This window comes from Mandrillus leucophaeus, unplaced genomic scaffold (assembly GCF_000951045.1).
Source record: "Mandrillus leucophaeus isolate KB7577 unplaced genomic scaffold, Mleu.le_1.0 Scaffold4089, whole genome shotgun sequence".
Taxonomy (NCBI): domain Eukaryota; kingdom Metazoa; phylum Chordata; class Mammalia; order Primates; family Cercopithecidae; genus Mandrillus; species Mandrillus leucophaeus.
Genome location: NW_012104353.1, coordinates 23902 through 33866, shown reverse-complemented (window position 1 = coordinate 33866; position 9965 = coordinate 23902). Strand labels below are relative to the sequence as shown.

The following is a 9965-nucleotide window of genomic DNA, read 5'->3' as shown; positions in this document are numbered from 1 at the left end:
CCCTGGCCCCCATCCAAATTGACAGACCCATTTTCCTACTGCTCACATGAAGGCTCCATCTGGACAGGCACAGCACCTCCCCATCCACATACTGCACATGGACCTCGTCCTCCACACTCTTCCTCGTCAAATCCACCAACTCTTCCTCCTTCACTTTCACTCTCAACTAAGGGAACAACTTCACCTAGTCAGCAGCCTCAGAATTCAGATCAATAGAGATTCTCTCCATTAGTTCACAGTCCCTTACTTCCTAAAACACTCACATGGCTTTCCATCTCACCCTCTGCCCCCACCCTGACAGACTGAACTAAGAACATTGCCACTTTCTTTTCTTTTGATGACTTGGTGTTTCCTCACCATATGTTCAATAAATGGATGAATAAATGGATGAATGAGTGAGTAAGTGAGTGAATGAATGAAATTACCAGGGATGGTAATTCACTGATTCAAATCTTGGAGTCTGCCCCATCTGGGCCTCCTGCCTCCATAAGGAAATTCACAGTACCCTCACCTGTGCTCACTTGAGTTCACAGTTCCCGTGGAAACTTCTACTGAGAGGGCTACTGCAGACGCCTCCTCACCAGGCCTAAATACTGTCATGGAGGTGAGGATGCTCCCTGCATTGAACCCTGCACATCCCCATCGGTTTAACAAGGAAAGGTGCCATCTCCACTGGGTTTCCATCCAACCTGCCTATGTCCACACCTTGGGCCAGCCCTCTATCCCAGCCAGTGTCTGAGAGCAACATAGGCCAGCGATCACAGTGCCGGGACACCTGCTCCCTTGTGTGCCAAGAGCTCAGAAGCCACAGGAGTCCATCTGAGGCAGGGTCACCACCTGAATCATTTTCAACTCATGTCCACACCCAGTCCTTCATCTGCAGAGTCTCGACTGATTAGTCCCAAGGCACTCTTCCTCCAATTTCCCCTCCAAGAGGCCACATGCCCCCTTCAACTGCTCAGTGGCATTCCTGGCCCATCTCGGCACTTGGTCATCAGTCAGCAACCCACTCACATGGCCCAGCCTCTATGGAGGGTCCCCAGGGGATAAAACTCCAGCCCCCAGCAGGCATGAAGACAGCTTCCAGCCATGGTATGCTGGCGAAGGTGCACAGGACTACTGGAGAGGTCAGGAGAGGGAGCTCGCCCAGGATGATGCAGGGAGTCAGCCAAGCTCTTGCTGAGAGAGGGAAGGGGATTCTGCGGCACGGTGGTGTGTCCAGCATGCCACTGGTGCATTCAGCCAACAGGCCTGCCCATTCGGATCACACGAGCCCCTCCAGCTGGTAGTGATGGTGCCTGGATTTCCCAAGCCTATTTCTGTTCATTGTCCTGTCCTCCCTCCTCCCTTCCCCCTTGTCTTCCTCAGGCCCCTGCCCCCACCGGGCTGAACTCGATTCAGAGCTATGAATGCCAGCCTGTCTGGGGCTCTATGGACTTGGTTTCACATGTGGTCTCTCTCATGGACGCTGGCCATTGCTCTCCCGTGGATCCTCCCAGTGCCCCTCACGGGCTGAGGGTTTCCTGTCTGCTGTCCTTTCCTGGCACCTGTTCAGTCTGCCACCTTTTTCACTTTAACCCGATGTCCATGTTATACATCTTTCTTATAAAAAAAATTCATGCTTGCCCAAAGATTTACACTCAAAGCTGTTGATCTTATTCTAGTCATCATATAGCAAATGAGAAACAACTTATGTGTCTTTCAGGAAAAAAAATAGTTTAATTAATTATGGTGTATGCCTACTTTAGAATTATAGAATGTAATTTGAAAAGTGAGATAGATCTATATATGTATTGTTTAGAAAGATCCCGTATCCATTTTATAAACTGACAAAGGCTAGTTGCAGTTCAATATGTACATCACTGTTCTTGCATGTGAAATAAAAATGATATATTGCTATACTTTATCTGTCCATGAAAAGCCTGTAGTCCGCTGGAAAATAACACACAAGACTGATCGTTGTGGTGACCTCTGAGGAGGGGGTTAAACTGTGGAGGAACTTTGTAGAGAGGAAATGTGCGTATTATCTACTTTTCTATAATTTTTGCCCTAAGAATATACACAGTACTACCTTTTAGTAGAAATATTTATACCTAACAACAGAAGGAGTAGCTGTGGCAGTATAAGTAACTACTAGTTAATGCAACAGACAAGTCCTGAAACGTGAATAGCTTGACACAACCCAAGTGTATTATATGTACACCTAAGTTCTGATGCAGTTTGGCAGGGGCTCCTCACTCTCACATGACCCAGGGATCCAGGCTGCTTCCACCTTATGATTCCATCATGTCAAAATGAAGCCGCCTTGTTTACCATTGAAGGGAGGAAGAAAGTGTGGAAATGGCGCACTGGCTCTCACATGCCGGGATGTGACAAACACACCTCTGTTCATGTTTCAGTGCCAAGGAAAGGTCACGTGACCCTTCCGAACTGCAAGTGGGCTGTACTGTTCCCATGTGTACAGAAAGGGGAAGAAGACAAGATGTGGGTGAGCATTATAGTTTCCCCCATAAACTATTACTTAGTAGCTGCACAATGAAAAGCCAAGGCAGGTGGATCACTTGAGGTTAGGAGTTCGAGACCAGCCTGGTCAACATGGCAAAACCCCATCTCTACTAAAATACAAAAATTAGCTGGGCATGATGGTGGGTGCCTGTAATCCCAGCTACTCGGGAGGCTGAGGCAGGAGAATTGCTAGAACACAGGAGGCGGAGTTGCAGTGAGCTGAGATCACACCACTGCACTCCAACCGAGGCAACAGAGCGAGAATCCCTCATAAATAAATAAAGCAATTATGATTATTTGGTAGTATTTGGCATTACACTACCCTTCTCATTTCTCAGAGGAGTTTCTGAAAAGGCCACATTTGACTTGAAGTTCTCCACCTTGTTTCCAGTGCCTAATATGTGACCGATGCTTTCAAATATAGGATTACAATGAACTGTCCAAGAATCTTGAAAGTCTCAGCAGGAAGGCTTCACTTTGCATGACCCTTTGAATCCTGAGTAGACTACAATTATTTTCTCCATTTGATTCCAGGTCAAAATCTTAACCTGTGAGTTTCTGCTACCCTCCACATGCCTGAGCTCCTGTCAGGTGCCTCTAGGTACACTGAAAGCCAGTATTTTCCTGGGAGGCAGTTAAACAGAGAAGCAGCAGTAGAAAGCTGCTTAATTATTCATTTTCCATCAGAGTGGAAATGTCTTCAAGCAATCATTTTTCACTTCCTGGGGGACTCCAAGGATTTAGGAATTCAGTAAGTAGGTGTTTGTTCTGCTAATTTCCAAAGCTTCCCCTCATCTAACACTCATGAGGTAGCTTTGGTTTTAAAGCATTCATCTGTGTATGTGCTCACAGGTAAACTCCAAATAAGACACCCTGTTAAAGTCCAACTTCAAGTATCAAGGTGGTTCCAAAACCTTCTAATTTCAGGGCGACATCCCAAGAACCCTTAGATAATATGGCAAATCAGACTCTACTCAGCACATTCATAAAGCACTTGGAGAGTGTACTGAAGATAAGCAGAGTGGTACCCAGGTGTGTAAACATCACTATCCCATGGGAATTCAAAAGGGGTGTTGATATCACATGGCTTCCTGGGTGAGAGATGGGACATCCAGAGGACTTCTACAAGGAAAAGGAATGCGCCATCAGGAGGTGAGCAGGTGATTCTGGCTGTTCTGTGGGGACCAGTGACAAGCTGGTCAGCAAGCCAGGTTCCAGAGTGAGAAAGGACACATGGAAGTGACCAGGGGAAACTCACTGCAATTCGGGAAAGTGCTGGAACTGGACAGAAATGCCCACGCCTTGGCAGAATCAACTCTCAAGGAACCCAGTGCACACCAGCCTCAAATGATGTTTGATTCTCACTGTCACCTTCCCCTGGTCTGTTTTTAGTACGTTGGCCTCGGGGTCTTTCTTTTTGTCACCAGAGACATATGGCACAGTGTTGAGAAGAGAAAGGAAGTAGTACTCAGGAGGTGGGCCACAGGCTGGGAGGAGTGGGAACAGCATGGGCTCTACAGGAATTCAGATCAGGGATCGGGTTCCAGCCCTGTCCCTTACTAGGCACGTGATCCTGGGAAATACCCAAGCCCTGCGTGCCTCTGGTTCTACATCTGTGTAGTAGGTGTGATTAGACCCTTCCGCTAGGACTGTTGGAGTGTGTGCATGCAAGTGAAGCAGCTGGTTCAGGGCCTGGAGTAAATTACAAGTTTAATGGATAGCAGGTGGCTGTTATTTCTAATATTATTTGAGCCCAGACCCTACCACTCTGGGATTTTGTTGTTGTTCTCCAGGACTTATCAGAGAATATACAACTTAATAGGACATGGAATAACTAACCAAAAAGGGAAGTTTCATTCCTAAAATTTAGTAAGTATTGCCTCTTAGAGAATGTACTTCAAAATTTGGGTGTGCGACTTCCCCTAGGCGGATACAGCTCAAAGATCATAGAATTTGAGTCAAAAACCAACTCCTTTACTCTCTCCCACATACCTTTCCATTCAAACCACTATTTTCATTCATTTTGTCAACACGCGAAATCTTGCTTACAACTGGCCAAATTGCACGTGAGATAACCTCATTAGAATGCCTTTTTAATAGAGTCAGCTCTGGTCCTCCCAGCCAGGTAGAAAAGTGCCTGGCCAGTGGCTTCTGGATCTCCATTCCGGGGAGATTCACGCTTCTCTCTCAGGAAACGCTTTCGGACAATGGGTGTCCATCACCTAGCTCTTGCGCTGTGTTCAGAAGCAATGGGAAAAAAAAAAAGCGCAGAACACTTTCCAATCCTGCCTAGGTGGAGACTCCTCTCTGTTCATCCACCGTCCAAAAGAAACTCCTCAGAGCAGCTTTCCAACTCAGGCTTTTCTCTCACCGTCTGAGAATCTGGCCCTGGATCCACCCAGGATCCTTACAATCAGCTCCCGCAGAAGGAACTGCAGTTTCCCAAAGCCCAAAATGCCCCAGCTCAGGACATTTACACTCTACCATTCTCACCTGGAGGCCCACACCCTCACCCTCTCTTACTTTTCCTCTACGTCTTCAGAGGACATCTTGCCACCTTGATTGCGTGACTGCAGCTCTTAGACTCTACAACCCTATGGGTAGGCATGAGTCTGGCTTACCTTAGCATCTCCACTACTAACTCAGGGCCTTCCAAAAAGCAGCTGCTCAGTGCATGGAGAAGAAAGGAGCCAGTGAACAGGAAGAATTCTTTATTCAGATTTAATTTCTCCTACATTCTCAAAGCAGCCAAGGAAATCCAGGTATGCATATATCTTTAAAAATGTTACAGAATAGACTGAGGTATAAGGCAAGAATTGACTATCTCTTAATTTCTTTAGTTCTTTATCTCATCTATTTTACTGCTCATTTTTCACATTTCTAAGTAAATACTTATTCCACTGCTGTTATTATCCCAATTCACAAAATAGAATGGATTTCCCAATCTGAATGAAACACAAGACTCTTACTACTCAACTATATACACGGCACTATGTGTGACTACTGTCATTCATAAACTTGGATGCTGAAGTTCATTCAACCATTCCTTAAAAGGAACACTTGAACAATTCCAAAAGAGAACAAAGATAAATCTCCAAGTCATCCAATAGAACAGAAACCTACTACTGAGAATGCTGACTGCTCTCTTCAAACAGAGTGAAGAATGGGCCTCACATCACACGAGGCAGGGAAAGCTGCTGGACGCGGTTCTTGAAGGTGCACTAGCCCAGCCCCCCTCCCACTGGCCTTGGCTGCAACTCATGCTCAGACTCCCTCTTCATCCTCTCTCAAAGCTGCTCCCTCCTGTCTCAAAGCTGCTTCACGCAGGGATGGGAAGAAAAAGCGAACTCTTGCACTGACCTTGATCACATACTCAAGGACTTTCACATAGCTGGTTTCAGCGAGGGCCCTTGGACCCCACAGGAACTCATAGCGTGCAGGATCACTGTAGGGCACCTGCCGGTACTCCAGGTACTTTTCCTGCACCAAATCTTGGGTGAGCAGCTTCCTGGGCTCCCCATAGGCACTGTGCTCCCTCCCATCATACACCTCCATCACATTCAGCTCTTCCCAGATTTCCTCCTCAGGAGCACGGCCGCCCTCCATTGCAATCATAACCAGGATGATTATCAGGAAGCCTGTCTTGGGCATGATCTGATTATCACCCAGCAGGCCGTCATAGGAGAGCCCCAGGCAGGTGACAAGGACATAGGAGTGGCCGGTGGAGTCTGCTTCCTTCACGTCAATGCCAAAGATCAGTTGCAAGGACTCAGAGGCTTTGCCGAAGATCACAGGAAAGCAGTGCTTGTAATTTTTGATGACACTCTCCAGCATTTCTGCCTTTGTGACCGGCTCCCTGGCTCGATACTTGAGGAGCAGAAAATGAACCAAATCAGCCACCTTCTTAGTGAGTACTGCTCGGAACAAGGACTCCAGGACACGCGAGGTGCTTGGCCCCTCTTCTTCATGGCTCCTGGAACTCTCATTGGGTTGCCTCCAGCGAGGGAAGTTGATGGTAGTGGGAAAGGCGGAGGCTCCCTGAGGGGTCTGGGGGGGATCTGTTGACCCAGCAGTAGGCACCTCCTCCAGGGTGCCCAGGACCAGAGGAGAGGAGGAGGAGGCGGCAGCCTGCACACACACCAGCCCCAGGGCCTCTTGTTGGGCCTCAAGGGCTTCCTCAGGCTTGTAGTGCAGACTCCTCTGCTCAAGAGACATGATGACTCTGGTCAGGGCAGCAGGCAGGAATGTAGGCAGGAGCTGGGCAATGAAGACCCACAGGCCTGGAGAGAGAGGGAGTGTGTGAGAGGCCTCAGCTGAGAACTGAACCTTGGAGACTCTAACAAAGGCCTACTTACAGATCTTCTCCTTGGTGCTCCTCTGTGGCCTCCAGGGAATCCTGTCCTCCAGGTTGGCCTGTCCCCTGAAAACCTGAAGGAGGAAGTGAGAGGGCACTCAGGGTACAGCCGGCCAGCAGAGGTCGATTCTACAGGACTGACGGTAGGGAGGTGAGGCCAGACTCTGTGGAGTTCCATGTGTCCTGCAGCAGGTGGGGCCCTTGGTGTGCATTCAGGGCAAACGTTGACTGCTGGCACAGCCTGTGTGTCCTCTGCTCTGTGATCTGAGGACACTGTCTCAAACCAAGGCCTCACTGCCTGGTTCTTGGAGCTCCTGGGAGAGGAATCCACGGGCCCTCAGGGTGCAGACTGCAAGCACAGCCCTAGGCCCTCAGTGCTATTAGGAGGGTGGGCTGGACTCTGTGACATCCCCACTCTCATGCGGTGGATGATCCCCTCTGTTCTCATGCAGGGCCCTTGCATTTTTCCTGGCAGGACCTGGATCCCACCCTTTTGCTGGTCTGAGAAATCCAAATAAAGAGCTCACATCCATGATAAGGAACAGAAAGACAGGAGGGGACCCACATCTGGCCACTCGGGCCTAGGTCCTCGGGGAAGGATAGCAAGAGATATCAAAATTCATTGGAATTAATGTGTCCTGGGTGAGGCGCCTGCTTGGTCCTCACCTTGACTCCTGGCAGGGCCTGGGACTCTCCCTCTACTGACATGAGTGAAGCCTTCTCAGATCAAGGCCTCCCCCTCCCTGACATCAATGATCCCAAGATAAGAGAGGGACCTTGGCAGACGACCCAGCCCATGCTCTCTGGGGTGACAGCAGGGGCAGAGCTGATTTCTGTGCGGTCTCTGTCAGTGTTCTGGCCCTGGGGTATCCTCAATCCTCCCTCATGTTCCTCACCCAAATGCATGGCAGATCGTAGGACTGCTCTGTCTTTAGACCAGATGGCGGTCCCTATGTTGACCCAAGTCACCCTCTGAGAACAACGTCCTCACCTCCCTGAGATCTGGAAACAGGAGTAAGAAGATGCCACACCCTGGGTGAAGTGTCCAGGGCTGACCCCTTTGGTTCTGGGGTGAGGATTCCAATAGCCTTGTCTGGCTCACTCATCTTTATTCCTGCCAAAGCCTGTGCTTCCTCAACCCCCAATTCCCTGAGATGGGTAGACATCTCCCCTTTACCCCAAGACCCCATCTCCTTGCGGGATCCCCAACTTCCTGCCTGTGGTACAAGTGAGACTGGAACATACGGCCATCCCTGATCTGGTCCCCCTAGAGCTACGAAAAAGCAACAGCCATACTCTGTGGAGCCAGGGATATCCCCAGTCCTTGTGAAGGGGGCACATCTTGGGTCGTATGGATCCTGGAACTCCTTCCTCTGTTGACCTGAGGCCCCACTTCTCAGACCACAGCTGTGTCCTGTCACCTCAAAAGATGCAGGAAATAAGGGCCATATGTGGCCACCGTGCCCTGGACCTCTCAGGGCCGAGGTCCACACTGATCTGGATTCCAAGGTCCCCTGAGTCCTCCCTCCTCTTCCTCCTTGTGATCCTGGCAGGGCTGGGTCCCACCCCTATGCTAATATAAGTCCCCATCATTCTGATTCTTGAGGCCAAAAGTGGCAGCCTCAGTCTCAGACAGGGTTGCGGTGTCCTGGGGTGCTGGGTCCCCTGAGGCCTCCCTCATCTCCCGGTAGGGTCCTTCCTCTGCTCCCCTGAGGCCCTGTTCAAGCCCCTTCCCTCCATCAGCTGCGGATGGGGACATCAAGATCGAATGCCTAGTCGCCATTCCCGGGGCTTCCGTGGGTTGACTGCAGGGATTCTGCCAAGATGAGGTTGGGGTTGGGGGGTGGGTATGGGAATGTGAGTGGGGTGGCGGTGCAGATGAGGAGACAGGTGTGGGTGGGAAACCCTCAGTTCCCTCTCAGGGTCCTGACCTTAATGCCGGGAGGATGCCTGGACCTTGATGCCTGGACCCTGCCCTCTCCTGACCAACACTGCCCCGGTCACATAAGCTCTGATTACAGAGTTCCCTCTGGGTGAACTGGCAGTGGGGCAGGGGGTGGCCCAGCTGAGATGTTTGCCCTGGCTGGGTGGTCCAGGGTTGGCAGCAGGAGTGGTGTTGGATCATTTGGGAGCCGTCTACCTGGGGTGGAGGCCTCCTCAGTCCTCCCTCAGCATCTCACCTTGCCTCCTCCCAGAGCCTAAAACCACTCCCCTCGGTGGATCTCAAGCCACCCCTCAGAACCATTAGATGAACCTGACTTCTCTCAGATCTGTGAGGTGCAAGTCAGTGGTGTCACATCGGGCCATCCAGGGCTTCCCTGGGTTGAGAGCAGGGGCAAGCCGGATTCTGCCAGAATGAGGGAGCGGATGGGAGTGGGGCGCATGAGAGAGATGAGGGTGGGGCTGGAGGGAATGAGAGTGGGGTGGCAGAAGGGTTGGAGCTGGTGCTGGGGGTGGAGGGTTGTGGTCAGGTGACGGAGTGGGGGTAGGGGATGCGGGTGGAGGTGTGGCTGAGAAGATGGGGGTTGGGTGGGGAATGGGAACGTGAATGGGGTAGGAATGGGGATTGGAGTGCAGTCTTGGGGGCCCACAGCCCTCCCTCTGGGTCCTGACCTTGATGCCTGGCAGAGCCTGTGCCCTGCCTCTCCTAACCAGTCCTGCCCCGGTCACAACAACCTCTGACTCCAGAGCCTGGGGAGAAGAACCTGGTGTCTCTCAAGGCTTATGGAGCAGGGGTCTGGGGGCAGCCCAGGCTGAGACGTCTTCCCTCGGGTGGTCCAGGGCTGGCAGCAAGGGTGGCGCTAGAATATTCTGGGCTCTCTATCTGGGGTGGCGGGGTCCTCAGTCCTCCCTCAGCCTCTCACCTTGCCTCCTCACAGCGCCTGGACCCGGTTCCCTCGGCCGAACTCACGCAGTCCCTCAGACTGGGAACCTCGCTTCTCTCTGCTCCCCAATGCGCAAGTCAGTGGCGTCACATCCGGGCACCCGGATGTTCCCGGGCGGGAACCGGATCCTGCCTGGGTGGGGGTGGGACGAGGGAGGGGAGCAGAGGTTTTGTGGAATCTGAGGACAGCCACCTTTCACCTGTAGGCCCCAAGCAAAGCAT

General features: G+C 51.1%; 1 protein-coding gene across 2 annotated transcripts; it reads right to left on the bottom strand.

Annotated features, from left to right (window-relative positions):
- Positions 1-5201: 5201 nt before the first annotated feature.
- On the bottom strand, positions 5202-9804 carry LOC105548312 (melanoma-associated antigen 1). Of its 2 annotated transcripts, XM_011992251.1 has the most exons (3): positions 9724-9804; positions 6861-6933; positions 5202-6785 (listed from the first exon to the last, which is right to left on the bottom strand). In XM_011992251.1, exon 3 carries the CDS (start codon positions 6718-6720, stop codon positions 5770-5772), a length of 951 nt encoding a protein of 316 aa, XP_011847641.1. In that variant the 5' UTR covers positions 6721-6785; positions 6861-6933; positions 9724-9804; the 3' UTR covers positions 5202-5769. The 2 variants fall into 2 exon arrangements, with proteins under 2 accessions (XP_011847641.1, XP_011847642.1); XM_011992252.1 differs by lacking the exon at positions 6861-6933 and having other exon boundaries at positions 5213-6785; positions 9724-9736.
- Positions 9805-9965: the final 161 nt, after the last annotated feature.